The sequence below is a fragment of the Semicossyphus pulcher genome, unplaced genomic scaffold, assembly GCF_022749685.1.
Source record: "Semicossyphus pulcher isolate SPU_LCO1_2020_fin unplaced genomic scaffold, fSemPul1.0.p SCAF_19, whole genome shotgun sequence".
Classification (NCBI taxonomy): Eukaryota; Metazoa; Chordata; class Actinopteri; order Labriformes; family Labridae; genus Semicossyphus; species Semicossyphus pulcher.
Window position 1 is genome coordinate 1,006,467 of NW_027211692.1, and position 15,686 is coordinate 1,022,152.

Consider the following 15,686-nt stretch of genomic DNA (forward strand, 5'->3'; position numbering starts at 1 on the left):
CAGTACTACTGATAACATCATGTTTCATAGCATGCAGTACTGTAACTGAACTGCTGCAAACTTACCATCTCTCAAACATGTCTGGAGGGAGTAAGTCTAATGATGATGTCACTTTCCGTGTGTCTTGCAGCATACAGGCGCAGGTGATGAGGGTGGTGGCCAGTCTCTGACATCATCAGGAAGCTGTCTGACAGACTTCAGGGCTCAGCCCTTCGTGGAGTGTCAGGGGCCTCGAGGAACCTGCCACTACTTCGCCAACATCTACAGCTTCTGGCTTACCAGGGTGGATACGGCAACCTCCACCTCCAACAGCTCCTCCACCACGCTGACTGAGGGCTGGCAGCAGAGGGAGAGCATCGGGAGGTGCAACGTCTGCATGAGGGAGTGAGGAGGAGCAACACCTCCTCTCCCTGCAGAGTCTGAGAGGACGGACAGAAGGAGAAACGTTTGATGGCCTCTGTGAGGAGAGAGCGTTATGTTAAAGATAATGCTGCCAATCAATCAATCAGTCAGTCGTGTTCAGCTCAGCAGGAGCAGCGTAAAGTGGTTCATTTTGTTTTTTTCAGCAAACGTCACAGCAGACACAGGTGTTGTCACTGGTGTTATCCGAGGTCAGCTTCGTGTTTCAGGTGTCACATCAGTCATGATGTTTGATTCGACAGTAAAAAGGCCTGTGCGTGAATACTGGGCTTGAACTCGATAATAGAATCAGCAGTAAAAAAAAATACAAGGATTTAATATTGACATCATTTCCACAGAACAGTTTTCTTGAAGTCTATTCTGGATGGAGTGTGAAAGGTTGTTTGTCTCTATGTCAGCCCTGTGATTGACGTAGCAACTGTGATGTCAACCCTGTGATTTGTGCCATTTTTGCCATTTGCATTTTGATTTTTTGGAGCCAGAAGGGACCATTTTTAGACGACACAGTGGGCCTGGAGAGTAGAGCAAGAGCAAAAGCTAAGTTATCAGGTAATGCTGTGTGCAGCAGGAAAGTAGGAAACTCGTTAGGGAAATGTTTACTAAAGTGGTAAATCAACTGAGAAGTAGGTTCGTTTTATCATAGACTTCTATACAATCAGACTTTGCAACCATTGGAGTTGCCAGTTGCCTGCTGGACATTAGACAGAATGCAGGTTAAAGACACTTCTGCTTTCACTTGTCAGACCCGGAGAGTCACATCCACTTCTGTACGCTGTTCATGTCAAAGACTATTCGGCAGCTAAAGTACTAGATATTCCCCTTAGGAGCCAGAGGACACAAAAATATGAATATTAGACTTTTTAGGCATTTATTTGGTGGAAACACACAACTCCACACGAAGAATGATGGCTGACACAACAATTTTATAAGGAGACAAAAGTCAGATATTGAATTTTCAGCTAAAAACAAAATTAGAAAAAACATCAATCGATTGAGTTTAGTTAAAGTCCTTTTATTTGACCGAAAGTGATCAAACTTTAACCACTGGAATATCTGCCAAACACAACCCGAATGACTTCTGATCACAGACACAACCCGACAACACTGTTATTCCATAGGTGCATGTGTGTGTGAGAGTACTAATCAAAGAAAGGGCTCATAGGGAAACCACTTTGCATGAAATAATAGAAAATATAGAGGACCAATAATCGAACCCTGAGGAACCCCAAAGGTACATGTTTGCCCTGTCACTGTAAAGACCATGTTGGTCTGTGTTTGCTGTTGTGGAAGTAGGTTTGATCACATGGTAGACATGACTACTTTATGTGACTATAACTCTGTCAAACTGCCTAAGTTATTTTGCGTCCCCAGTGGCGAAAAATTGTCAATATGCTTATGACAAAAGTCATAGAGGCTTTAAGTTTGTTTCATAATCAACATGTTGATTGACTGCAGGATTTATACAAGAGACTTGCTAGACACAGTGAAACTGCCACTCAGCAGAGACAGATGGACAGGCGCTCCACAGCTGAAACAGAACGGACCATCAGAGATATCCTGGTACTTATCCTGGCGAACAGCTCATCACACTGGGCACTGGTCAGCCTTATGTGACGTATTGTGCAACATGTTTACACGATTTTCATTTTTCAGATTATTCATATGGAAATGAGACTTTTGTAATGAAAACTGGTACCGTTTTTAATTTTAACAGTTAACAGAGTTGGGAAAACTGTATTTTTTGATAATTTCTCCACACAAAGTTATTCATCTTGGTTCTGATTCATTTACCCTTCATGATCACTCAGCCCCATTTTGAATCAGTAAGGATGTGACGTTTGTTGAATTTAACAGAAAGAAACATTTAGTAAAAGTCATAATTATTCTGTCTCTCACAATGAATAACAATTATTATTAAAAAAATGCTCTTCAACAATGTTTTTTAGAGCTAATGTGACTTCCTGTGACATCACATCCTGTGGTGTAGCAGCTGATTGGTTGGCAGTATCGACGTGACATTTTCGCCTCATCAGACAGAACGACTACAAGCACCTGAGTGAACAGTAACCCCGCCTCCAGCCCCGCCCACAGCCCAACCAGAACTGCACTGAAAATCATTCTGATTGGTCAGCTGAAAACGCATTCTGATTGGTCAGATGAGAGGCAGTGACTGTGTGTCATTGGTCGTTCAGTATTTTGTTAATAACTAGGGACAGAATCGTGTGAGAAGCTGTGAATATATTTGACATTAAACCTTGAAACATGTTTTTGTTCCAGTTTTCTTTGAGACCAGACGTGTTCAGAGCGCCCCCTGCAGCTCGCTGATTTCATGTTTTTTATCCATGTTTTTAAGTTTCACTGTAAAACAAAGAGAGCAGCAGTCAGATTTTAACCCAGTGATGGTTCAAACTAAGGTTCCTTGAACACCAACAGACAAGAAGTGACAATCTGTCCTGTTACTCTAAGTCGAACCACTAAAGAGGATGAACTGCAGCACAGAACCAGGACCAGGATCAGAACCAGAACCAGAAGCTGATGTTGTGTTTGATGTTCCACTTTGGCGATTTAATGATTTCGGACAATCCGACACATCTTCCTTGTGTTAACGTTCACTTGAATTTTTATCTGTTTGATAGTTTCATACAAAGTTAAACTAAAGGTTGGTTGTCGCTTCAACAATACAAACGTTTTAATATTTACAAAAATAACAGAATGATCTTTTCAGTTAGAAAGCTTCCTGTTACTCTCTTTAATTAAGAAACAAATAACTACAAACTCTTGGGTGGAGATCTTGTCTGGTGTCAGTCCAGTTCTGGTCCTGGTTCTGTATAATCTCTGTAATTTGTAAATAAGTTTGAACTAGTTTTATATTTTTACTGTAAATGTCATCAGAGTATTTATTTAGCCTGAAATACCGTTGGTGCTATTTGATGTTTCTTTTTTTCATTTTTTCAAATTTTATTTTGGTAAATGATATCAAAGTGAAGCCCCGCCCCTCTACTTTCTCCTACAAAATAAATTGAAATGCAAATGTACCCATCGACCATCTGAGGACTCTGCTCTTTATTTTCAGTTTGTTTTTAAAGCATGTAAACTTCATTTAATTAGTTAATCTTCAGTAAAACCTCTGAGGATCAATACCATATGCCCCTTCACCACGTCCTGTGTGATGTCATAAACTGTGATGTCATTGACAAAATTTATTAGAAAATCAAAAATGTCCGCTTTTTTTTTTTTAGATAAACACGTTTCCAAAACATGTGAATGCTTCATAATATAATAATAAAACTTCAGGTCCCATAATGCTTTGCTTTAATGTGTTGAATTCAGGGCATCAGACGATTGACAATCAATTCAGAGACGTTAAAAAGACAAACAAAAAAAAGGAAATCTGGTGAAAAAAGTAGGCGGGACTTCATTATTACCTGAGGAGGGGGAGGGGGTTGTCACTGTGTCATCATTGTGGTTTTTTTTGTATTTAAATCTGTCGGTGATATTTTAATCTCTGTAGGAGGAAACTTCTCACTAACACTTGTGAAACATTTTACTCTGTGGACAGACGACTTCAATAAACTGCATCAAGTTTCACTATGAGTCTCTCTGATTTTATTTTACTCAAAAATGTTTGAACAGGTCGCGAATAATCAGTTTGATCTGAAGAAAATTCCATCAAAGTAAATGTCTCAGTAAAAACTGGGCAGTGAAACTGAAGCCGCACTAAAACTTCTGATTCTCACACTGCTTTAATGTTTTGATTTAATGAGATAGTAAGTGGAGTCAATACAGACTGGGAACATGGAGAGAGGGAGAGAGACAGAGAGATTTGACCTGTAATAAACCTGCGACTTTAGGTTTACATCATACACATAAACACACAACACACAAGAGGTTTTCAGACTGATTTGGCTCCTCCGGTAAGTTTCAAAGTATCAGGAAAAAGATCTCTTAAATGTTGAGAATATTTTTGTTAGATATTAGGGAAAATACGAGTAAAATATACAAAAGAGTAAGAAAACTAAAAATGATCTGTTAAATATCCTAAAGGCTTTTCAAAATAGGGATTTAGACAAAAAAAAATCCAACAACAATCAGAGTAATGCTGCGTTCCAGACAACTTGGAACTCGAGAACTTCCCAGTAGAAATTTCCGACTTCTGATGGTGAAGTCGGGGTAGATCAATCTGCTCCCAGTTCACAAGGAGGAACTCCTCTAGTCGGAGGTCGAAAAAATGCTGCGTTCCAGACATCACAGCTCAAGAGTCGGACATTTCTACTAGGAAGTTCTTGAGTTCCCGGTTGTCTGGAACGTAGCATAAGACCAGTAGACTATTTGAAACTTACATTGTAAATGTTGCCAAAATAATCAATTAAATAGTAGAGCAATATTACGAATAAAAGCAGTGATTATTGATGGGACAGTATTCCTGTTTGGTTTTACATCAAAATTCTACCATGAGAAGTTTTTTGGATTGTGAGTAGGCCTATATTTTATAAAAAATAGTTGCTGCAACTATCTATATAAAATATACTCATGATCCAAAAACATTTGGGGCTAAAGCCTAACAATGCCACTGGTTGCTAGTTTGACTTATTGTTTTGTTGTTTCCTGCTTCTGGTTTGATCAGCAATAAGACAAAGTAAAGAGAAAATTTGGAGGCACATTAAGTGAAAAACTACACATGTAGTAACTCATACTGTCAGACAACAGCTAACATTACAATCCAACCACCTCCTCTGACATTAACATGCCGGGGTGCCACTTACAGGGTCCCTCTGACAAAATAATAAAGTTAACAATTGAACACCAGCTACCCTAAAAAGGAGTTGGCAGAGCCTCAGCCCCTTGCCACAAACAATTGTTTACAGCAACTCAAGCAGGCCAAAACACACACGCACGCAGCACACATCCCAAATTCCCCACAAGTGTATTATACAAAAACACAAGTGCAAAAACTTGTTCAAACTCCGTTCAGAGTGAGACCTCTTGTCTCTCTCACCCTCTTTGCTACTCAAAAGCAGGACACACGTTACCTCCACTTCCGATGGAGCTCCGGTGCAGAGGAGACAGCAGCAAGCCGCCGTGGCTGGAAGGAGAGTTGTGGGTGAAAAGGATGGTGAGGTAAATCCAGCTTTGGATATGACGGACTGTTAGCACGTTACTAAAGGCTGACAGATGACGCGATCACTCGGACGTACAGAGCCTCTTCATGTTGCGCGAGAGAAGTGACTTCGCGCCATCTTTTAAAGACATCTCCCCCTACTGGAGGATTAGGACTGTGGGTGTGTGTGACGCAGGGAAGGCGCGTTCTTAAAGGCGCCGATCGACGCAAATGTTAGCTAGCTACAACAACTTCGTGTTGAGAATTACGGCTCTTTGACGTCTAGCAGACAGCCAGCAGGATCCACCTGTCAATCAAGTGATCCAGCCCCTATGATTTAAGGCTTAATATAAGTGTTATAAAAAATTCACCCCGTACAGTTATCTTGAACAATAACATTTGCTATTTATAACAAAACCGTTTTTAGTACCACGCTGTAAACGTGTTTATGTCTGCTGTAATGTTATTTCTTGTTTTCTGGAGCCTCAAGTGGCCACGAGAGGAACTGCAGGGTTTGGGCACTTCCACATTGGCTTTATTTTTCAGCACCCGAGGTTGCTGCTTGGTGTGAAGGTGTGTATGTGTGTGTTAGTATCAGGATCAGAGAACGACAGCTCTCCTCCGTTCCAGTCCAGATTCACTCTGATCCTCTGGAGCTGCTTCTTCACTGAGAGAGCAGTGGGTGGATGTGATGTGGAGACTGCTCTGTATTTACCATTATAGACACATATTCTCCAAAATCCAGACTGTACGTCTCCCTTCCTCTGGACTGACTCTGCTGACTCACACAATGATCAGTCTTTACTCCCTCCCACCTCGACCTCCCAGCTGTGAGTCCCTGAGCTGAAGCCCTCAGAGCCCAGGACAGACCAGAGATAATCAAACCTCTCTGGATTATCAGGAAGCTGCTGTCTCTCTCCTCGTCTCATGCAGGTCAGATCTTCAGACAGGATGAGTTGAAGTCCAGCAGTGTTTGGGTCCAGAATCACAGGACTGTAGGAGACCACGTCCTTCATCTTGTCCCAGATGTTGTGAACAACACAAGTGAGGGTGAAATGGATTATGAGATTGACAGATGGGTTAGTACAGCATCAACAGTAATGTAGGCGTTGTACCGGACCGTCGTATTGAAGAGAGAGGTGAGCAGTAGGCAAATCTTTTGACTTACCTCTCAATCTACGCTCCATCCCTCACTTATGGTCAAACATCCGGAGGGAGCTGGGAGTAGAGCCGCTACTGCTTTGCATCAAAAGAACCAGAGCTCTTGAATTTAATTGGTAATTTTAAAGTCTTTGAAAAACTTTTTTAAGTAGCTTTAACTAACCAAACTAGAGTTTTCCCTCTGGTAGCTGTGCTGTCGTTCTACTTAATTCTGCTATGGTTATTGTCACAGTTCAAGCGTAGCATGCAGGATGTTGCAATGGATATGTCCACCTCGTCAGTAGCATGCAGAGCTCGTCTTGTGACGGACCTACACATCTGAAATGGGACGAACGTCTCTCAGCACAGGTTTGTCATTTTTTCTTTACCTGGCTCTCGGCAAACACTCTTTGTCGTCCAGATGAAAGGATGCATATTTTCTGTATGGAAAATCTAAATTGTTGAAACTGTTGATGTCATAGAATGATGGAAGGTCCTCATCTGATATTAAAATGTATCTGTCAGTTCTCACAGACTATTGTAGCCTCCTGAGACCCGAGCTTTTGTTTGGTATGCATTTTTAATTTCTCCTACCGTTTGGGGATTAATAGGACTTAATAAGTATGAAACCTTTGTGTTACACTGAAAAAGTCCCAATGTCCTCATGTGAGCACCTTGTCGTAGCGTTGTTGTAGCTTGTTGCTATTGATGAAATTAGTAACATGTGTCTGCCGTATCAAGCTACAACTGTTGAAACGCATTAAATAAACAAGTTTCAATCATAAAATCTGAAGAGGTTTTGTACCTGGTGGAGTTTTCTGTAGAGACCGACTGTAACACATTTTGGTCGGGATCACGGCCATCTTGAATGTACACCGATCAGTGTAATTTGCTTCTGTGACCACAGGGTGGTGGACAATAATTAATCATTAATAATAATAATAATTGGATAAACCAAAAGCAAAGTTGATTTTTGGCACAACAAAATTAAACACAAAGTCAATCAAAAGACAAATTTGTGCTCAGCTATCTCTGTTGTTCCCCACTTTGGTCTAAAAGCGAGTTGAATTAGTCCTTTTACAGAAAAGTAGTTAACAAATTTAATTGATGTCCTGATATTGCAAACTGGTTGATGCGCTCAGTAAAACAAACATGCCAGTGTTTTGTTTTTAAAGTATTTGTAATAATATCAAAATTTGCTGTTTAACCAACACAAATACGTTTTTATGATCCTGTGGTCAAACATGGGAAGTCGTTTCCATTGTTTCAGCACACCTGGACAGTTACAATGATGCTTTGTAGATAAGCGCCAAGCAAGAATGTTTTATTGGTTTGAAAAGCCACCACCTTTTGGTCTGGTAAGCAGGTTTTAAATTATACATTTATATTGTACACTTATTCAATCAGTCAAAATAAAACCCAGACTGTCAAACCTTCAAAAGAGGACAAGACGTTTTACTTACTGCTATGAAGAGACTCCGGATGTTTTCATTCAAGTTGCCTTCAAATTGAAAATAAAATATAATAATAATTATTAAGTAAATTAAAAAGGAATTTAAAATAGCAAGCTGATTTCTGACCCAGTTGGAAAAGCAGACTCTTAAAACCACATCTGCTGAAACAAACTGTCATTGATTAATGGCACAAAAAGAACCAAATAACAACAATGATCTGATCTGTTTTATTGTCATTTAAAGCTGATCTCTGTACAGATTAATTTCATACATCCACATTTACACACGACTCAGAACAGGAAATAGAATAATGAGGAGAACAGAAACGTCTTTCTATCTGAAGTGCTGAAAAAAGAAAATGATAAACTTGCAGAGTGATCTGTCGACTCTCCGTCAGTGCATGAAGGCGAAACTTTAACTGAGAAAAAGTAGATTTTAAAGAAACAAAGTGACCCAGTGTCCGTCTGAAAGAAAGAAAACAGATGATTTGATCAGGATGAATTAAAATGTTATTTATAGTTTACGAGATAAAACCATTAAACATGAAAGTAAAAAACGCAGAATAAAACAGGAGAATACGAAGAGATGTTTTTGTCTCTTCTGAGTCTGCAGTTCTCCAACAGCCCTCTCTTTATTTCTCTATATCTAAACAGAAAATATTATGTAGTAAAAGTCAGCAAAAAGAAATAATCTCTATTTATGTCTGTATCCCAAATATATAATAAACCCCATCACACCAAAGAGCTTGAGCTATAATCACTGCTTTAAATACACCAGCAGCATGACAGACACTCAGATCGTCGTGTAGTACCTTTGATTACACCTTCAAATTTGGATTCATTTTTTTCTTTTATCATGTGCAACAATAAAACTACATCTCTCATGGAGCTTCTCCCGGGAATATAAACTAAAAACTCCACATTTATACGAGCTCTAACTAAATATTCTGAAATCTGAGGGGTCGGAAATCCCCCCCCCAAACTCCTGAATTTCAAACTAAACCCAGATTAAGCTTCTAGTCCACTGGTCCGGAGCTGCTGGATCAGTCCAGGTTCCAGTTTATCGATCCAGTCTGCACAGAGAATAAAGTGTCTGCAGTCCTAATCATCAGTTTGTTTCAGTCCTGTTCTGGTCTTTGCCTTTTTTATTGATCCTCTATAAAGTTCCTTTAAGATCAAAGTCCAGAAATCCGGCAGGAAAATACCAGGGCAGTTCGCTCTGAAGTCGAACAGTGTGAAGGCCGAATGTTGAACAACAGATCCCTCTCAGATATGAACACAACAATCAAAAATAGTCTGCGGTCACATGTGGAGCGTCATTTGATTTGGTTCAAACATGAATCCTTTGAAATGAGTGAAAATCCACATGAAAATGAAATACTTTAAAACGATACAAGCCCTCATGTCTGAAACTTGAGTGTTAAACTGTGCCTGTGTTTTGTTGAGGCCTGGCCACAGCAGAATTCAGTACAACGCAAATTTGAAAAAAAAAATCAATTTCTTTTACTTGAATCAGCAGATTAGATTACAGAGAAGTGACTCTGCACCGAGTTTGGTGAAGATTTTAAACTTTGTTTCGTCCGCCCTGAACACAATATTATTACTCTAACACATAGCCTCTCTATATATGGAAGGGCTTGGTTTAATGTGAGTGCGTCTGCATGGGAAGCAATAGTCAATCTATCTTTAGTGAAGGACCCAACTAAAAATACCAATTTTATCATTTTAATAGGAAAATGTGAATATTTCTCTGTTAAATGGACCACATTAAGTCATTTTGATGTCCTGTTTTTTGTCTGGTAACAAATTAGCTAATCCTCCTTGTTTTGTTGGTGCTAGCCTTTGAAAAGGCTAACACTTTAGCCCTTTCAAGAGGCTGAAGTTAGCCTGCTGTAGAAGCTAACATTGGCTGTTGGAAAACTCACATTAAGGTTGGCCTATTCGGAGAAGCAAACACTGATATAAGCCCACTGGAGAAGCTAACGCAGATGTTACTCAGGTCAAGAAGCTGACGTTGATGTAAAGCTAATGAAGAAGCTAACGTGAATGTAAGGCTGATAAGGTTGAAGTTAGCATGTTAGAAAAAGGAATGTGGAGGTTAGCCTGTTTGAAAACCTTACATTGATATTAGCCTGTTTAAGAAGCTAACATTAACTTAAGTTTCTTAAGCAGGCTAACAGGAAAATGGAAAAAGTAGTATTGAGGCTAGCCTGATGGGAAAACATTGACATTAGCCTGTTTGAGACGCTACGGTGATGTTAGCCTGCGTTTAATTCTGCGATAAAGAATTTCATTATGATTTGATGTTTTTTATATGTGGGTCATCACATGAGTGTAAACTGCTCCCCTAAAGAAGCATGCTTACGTTTGGAGACAGGAGGACGTCATGCTAACTCGTCTACCTGGAATTTACTTTTTATTTAGTGTGCGGTTAGCAACTGAGGTAGCCAGCTAACAATATAAGCAAACACTCTATTTTGGATAGCTTTATTGGCTGGGTAGTGTCAGCATATTCCCAGCCTGTGTATTTTTTGAGAACCCTGAAGTCTTTGTGTCATTAAATCTAGAATTTGGTTAGCCTAGCTTAGCATTAAGATTTGAAGCTGGGGGAGAGAAAAATAAAAAAGTTCCCCTTCCAACAACTCAACGTTTTCTATTTTGATCTCATTCATTGAACAGCTGTAGAACTAAAATGCTACAGGCACATTATTGTGGTTTTAGCAGCAGTTAGCATTTTCTCTTCTTATGAACAACTTTCACGGTGACACCTTTCTGTTGCGACCAGAACCTGAACTTCTTTTTCCGCAGGCAAATCACATGTGAAGTTTAACTCAAATAAATGACTTTCTGTCCAACAAACATTTTTGTTTTCAGCAGAAGAAATCCCAAATTCACCGGTGAAAAAGTGCATCTTTATATCTTATAGAATTTTCTGATTTCTAATCAATCTGTTGACTCTTCTCCTGTGAGGGAGAGGGTGACAAAATAGAACTCTTAATGCCTCTATGATCAAAATGTGCCACTAAGTATTGCTCCATCATCTACACACAATGATCATCACTCCTCGTCCACCAGGGACTTCACTCCTTTCCTCTCTTCATTTCCTTTCCTATGTGACTGCTTCCTCTCAGCAGGAAGAGCTCTGATTATTTTAATCAGGATGCCAGAAAACAAATGTGGCCCCTCGCCCAGTTTTTCATGAAACTGAAATCAAAGAGTTGAAATGATTCAAAGGTTGATCTCATACTAGTCCCCAAGTATCTGCTGAATATTTAAACCATCTTCATACCATTCCTACTTCCATTTTGAAAAGATTCAGCCAATGATGGCTTAGCTGATAATCACTTAGACTGTGTTGACACACCCTCAGAAGTTTCCAGCTCAGAGAACATCGTCTGGGCTTTCCTGGACAGGTGTTCGGGTCTTGCGGCGGCGCGGTCGCAGTGTGGTGAAGCAGGACGAGGCGGTGAGGGCGATGCGGCTCAGGCCCACATTCAGGCAGTGGACCTCGGAGGTGACCGGCACCTCAGAGAAGAGGGCGTGATCCCGGGACAGCCGGGCCAATCCGCCCCCGCTGCCACCCCCGTCGCTGCTCTCGATGTCTTTGACGATGTTGAGGATTTCCTGACGCTCCGCCTGTCGCGTCATCCCCCGGATGTTCAGAATGGCCGACACGTGCTTCTTCCTGAACAGAGAGAGGAGGAATTGAATAAGTAAGATGCTTTTTTTTAACCACATATAGACGTTACATTGCTCTCTTCAAAGACACCAGACTCCATTGAAAAACACTGTAATTTTACCTCACAGAACACAGGAGCTGCCGGTCTACAGCTGCTTTGATCGCTTAGTTTGTTTGTGTTATTGTGAGACTTTACGTATCCATCCTCATTGTCTTAGCTTACAATGGTAAGCTTGGATCCAATACAATTTCTGTAATACACACATTTACACAAAAAAACACTTGAAGGTGTGACTTGATAGACTACTGTTCTGTGAGCTTAAATCAGTGTTTTTCTGAATGCAGTCTGGTGTGTGTGCAGAGAGCGATGTAACGTCTGTGTGTGGTTAAAACAATCATCTTCCTCTGTAACAAAAAGGTCTATCTCTGTAGGGATCCTTTCTGTCATGTTGTCACACACTTAGAATAACAATCTGAGCCTGTCAGTGGAAACAACAAGAACTTTTAGTGGACGACCTTTGACCCATCGAGGATTATGTTGCAGCCATTACAGCCTGTTTCACTGCTGCAGGATGAACACATCTACTGGAGACACTCACACACTGTTTGGACCTGTACATCTTTTAGACCCCAAAATAAAGAAATATATATCCAAGGTTTAAAGAATCCTGGAATTTCCTTTCACTATTGTGCAGCTTTTAAAGGGTGAAAGAGGAAAACTCTTTTCCATTCGGATATTACTGGAGTCAGGCTCCATGGACAGACTGTATAGAGATGTCTCACAGGACACATTGAGGAGGTAAATATAATGCATACAGCTATTAGGAGAACAACAAGAGTGTCAGACTTTAAATAGAACACACACACACACACACACACACACACGAACAGGCTCAGTGGGTTAAAGGTGACATTTCTCAGCAGCCATGTCACCACCAGAGAGGAAGGAAAGTGTTTATGTGTTAATGCTTTGTCTTTAGGTTCTCTCTCACACACACACACTCTCACACACACACACACTTCGTATTACTGGGGCCCTACTAGTAATTGGTAGTAATGTCTGGTCTGCCATGTTACACATTTGCGAAATAACTCTGAAAGGCAGAGAGTGTCTTTTAATGTGAGCCAGTTAGCTTGACACTTAGAGCAACACAGTTTGCCTCTTGATCTTTGCACAAGCAGCGCTCCCTCTCAGAACAGTTATCACTGTGTGAAAGGAGACTTTGTGTTGTTGAAGAGGAAAAAAGATGAGAAGAAGAGCAAACAGAGAAGAAGAAGAAGAGGTGGGTTGGTTGGATGTGTTTGTACCTGACGTCTGGAAACTCTCGGACCAGAACTCCAACCTCCATCTGGATGGAGGGGACGTCCTCCAGCTGGATGATCTCTGAGATGTGAGACAGAGCGCTGTCCAACCAGCTGGACGGAGACTCCTGACAGACAGACAGATACACCACGTTAACGTGCAGAAACATTTTAACTTCCTCCATTAGCAAACATGCTAACAGTGTTGGCAGTGTCCCAATGGATGTATTACTTTGATAGTGGAACACGTTTTTAAACCTGGGCCCCATTTGAACATATTTTGGGCTCTAAATGACGAATAGGTACAAACAGTTTTAGATTGCTACAGCTGGCAGCCGCAAAAATTACTGCAACGAACACCTTTCACAATCCCCAGTGCGACCACTCAAAGTGAAAGGATCCCTACAGAGATAGACCCTTTTGTTACAGAGGAAGATGATTGTTTTAACCACAAACAGACGTTATCGCTCTCTGCACACACACCAGACTCCATTCATAAAAGCAGTGATTTTACTGTGAGGAGGAGTTGCAGGTCTTTCGCTGCCCTGATTGGCTTTTTGTTTGTGTCATCACGTGACTTCTGTGTTCAAAAGGTTAGGGCGGATCCAAAACAATATTTCTATAACACACAATAAACATGAAATCAGATGAGAAACCACTAGAGGGCGCTACAGCGAGATGATTTCTTTCACCTTTCAAACAAAGAAACAGAAGCACAAGCAGAGACAATGATGTGGGGAACATCCTTTAGATACTGCACCTGGGTCACTGTTTGACCCTCGACACTGACCAGGTCTTTGAAGAGGACTTTGATCTGTGTGCCTTCGTCTCTGAGCCGACCGGCCATCCTCTTCCTCATCTTCATTGAGGTGCAGATGATTCGGCCTCGCATGACTGAGCGAAGGTACTCCATCACCACGCGCCGGTGCACCTCCGCCACCAGCAGCTGAGGGCGAGAGACACCCAGAGAGGGAGAGAGAGGAATGTTGACACTAAAATCTTTTTATGTTCCCATGTTTGTTTATTGACATGTTGAACAATGTGACAGGTTTGGCTTTATTTGAACCAAGCAGCAGATCGAGGTGTTGCCATGTTTCCATTTCATGCTACAGCACAGTGAATACTTATTATACCTTAAGCATATTTTGCTTGATAAAAGCATGCACTATACACTCTACACTAAACCCAGAGTGTGTACCTGGTATGGAGGACTGTCCATCCTGTGATATTTCTTGAAGTGTTCTTTGATGAGAGCTTCGATCTGCTCGTACGGCTCGTTGTTGCTCAGCCACTTCCTCTTCACCAGCCGCTCAAAGAAGGGCTGAGAGACACAGACACACATCAGTGTCTGTTTATATCGAAGGTCACCTAACTATAGGACACTGAGCCGACTTAAACAGAGGGTTTGATACATGTATGTCTTGTGTTCATGTCTTCACTGAGTTGCCTTGTTGGAGAAAGCCAGCGTGCCAACAAACCTGCCTCTGATCACCGAACAAATCTGATCTCATGTAAACGATCTGAAGAGACCGAATCCAAACAACCAACTGGAAATAAATCGTTTCATGACAAGGTAACTAAACTCAATTATCAATGACAACAATTGAACCTCATCTAATCTTAACCAAACCAACCTAACGTAGTTTAGTTCACATCAAACAGACTTGTTGAGTTTCCAGTGACTCAGCAAACACTCGAGAATAAATGAAGGTTAAAAATTAAACTGAATTCAAAAAGCTTTATTGATACAGAGACAACAAAGGTGAGGCTTACACAACAGAGACAAACCCTCAGGTTCAGGTTGTGTGTGTGTGTGTGTGTGTGTGTGTGTGTGTGTACCCTTATGTGCAGGTAGAGGCGTTCAGACAGCACTCTGACTCCCTGCTGGACGATGTGATCCAGAGCTTTGTTGGCTCGCCGCAGAGAGTCCTCGCTGACAGACGGATCACACTGAGCACAGCGCTGCACGAACCCTCTGAAAACACACACACACACACACACACACACACACACACAAACATGACTAACTGGGGACCATAACTCTACACCACTATGATAGCATCATTAACTGCTGCATGACGTGTTGGATGTTAAAATGTCTGCGCTGTAAAGGACCGTCATTTGGAGACGATAAAGGAACGAGAGTGATCTGAGTTACAGAGCACACCAAGAGCCAGGTTTGCAAAATGTTTGAAGTAACTAAGAGGAACTTTGGTTTTCTGTTTGTGTAGTCAGAGACAGACCTCATTACAGCAGTACAGTCATCGCTGCAGCAGCTGCGTGTGGCTGTCTTCCTGGTTGTACCTGAAAGGAGGACAGCAGTTGACCAGGGCGATGGTTTTGGACACGTATCCATCCTCGTTGTCTCCGAACATCCCGCTCTGCATCCCTTCATGAAACATCTCAACTTTACGCTGGAAGCTACAACAAGTAAGCAACAAACACAAGAATCATAATCATCAGTCATCAGGCTGAAATGTTCGTGTCATTATCTTAAACCCGGGGGACCTGAATTACTTCTGAAATTTCTGCAGTCAATTATTCAGATAACAAATAACATAAAGACTTTTTCCCACCACAAACAGCTGTTACAT

At 41.1% G+C, this 15,686-nt stretch overlaps 2 protein-coding genes across 4 annotated transcripts in view; one reads left to right on the forward strand and one right to left on the reverse strand.

The window, feature by feature from the left end:
- Positions 1-4,008, forward strand: part of col4a4 (collagen, type IV, alpha 4) — a 39,213-nt gene extending 35,205 nt beyond the window's left edge. Inside the window, exon 47 of the mRNA XM_069668359.1 lies at positions 131-4,008. Within this exon, the coding sequence (XP_069524460.1) occupies positions 131-388 (258 nt within the window). The 3' untranslated portion in view covers positions 389-4,008. The remainder of the gene's footprint in view (positions 1-130) is intronic.
- A 4,321-nt stretch (positions 4,009-8,329) lies between these two features.
- The window catches only part of exoc3l2b (exocyst complex component 3-like 2b), a 53,204-nt gene continuing 45,847 nt past the window's right edge, over positions 8,330-15,686 (reverse strand). For 2 of the 3 annotated variants that reach the window (XM_069668274.1, XM_069668273.1), the window contains exons 10-16: positions 15,397-15,513; positions 14,932-15,067; positions 14,291-14,413; positions 13,883-14,038; positions 13,099-13,220; positions 11,476-11,796; positions 8,330-8,576 (exon numbers count right to left, since the gene is read on the reverse strand). In XM_069668274.1, coding sequence (XP_069524375.1) covers positions 11,493-11,796; positions 13,099-13,220; positions 13,883-14,038; positions 14,291-14,413; positions 14,932-15,067; positions 15,397-15,513 — 958 coding nt within the window. In that variant the 3' untranslated portion in view covers positions 8,330-8,576; positions 11,476-11,492. Of the gene's footprint in view, positions 8,577-11,475; positions 11,797-13,098; positions 13,221-13,882; positions 14,039-14,290; positions 14,414-14,931; positions 15,068-15,396; positions 15,514-15,686 lie in introns of those variants that run through there. The other variant, XM_069668275.1, reaches the window with a different exon arrangement.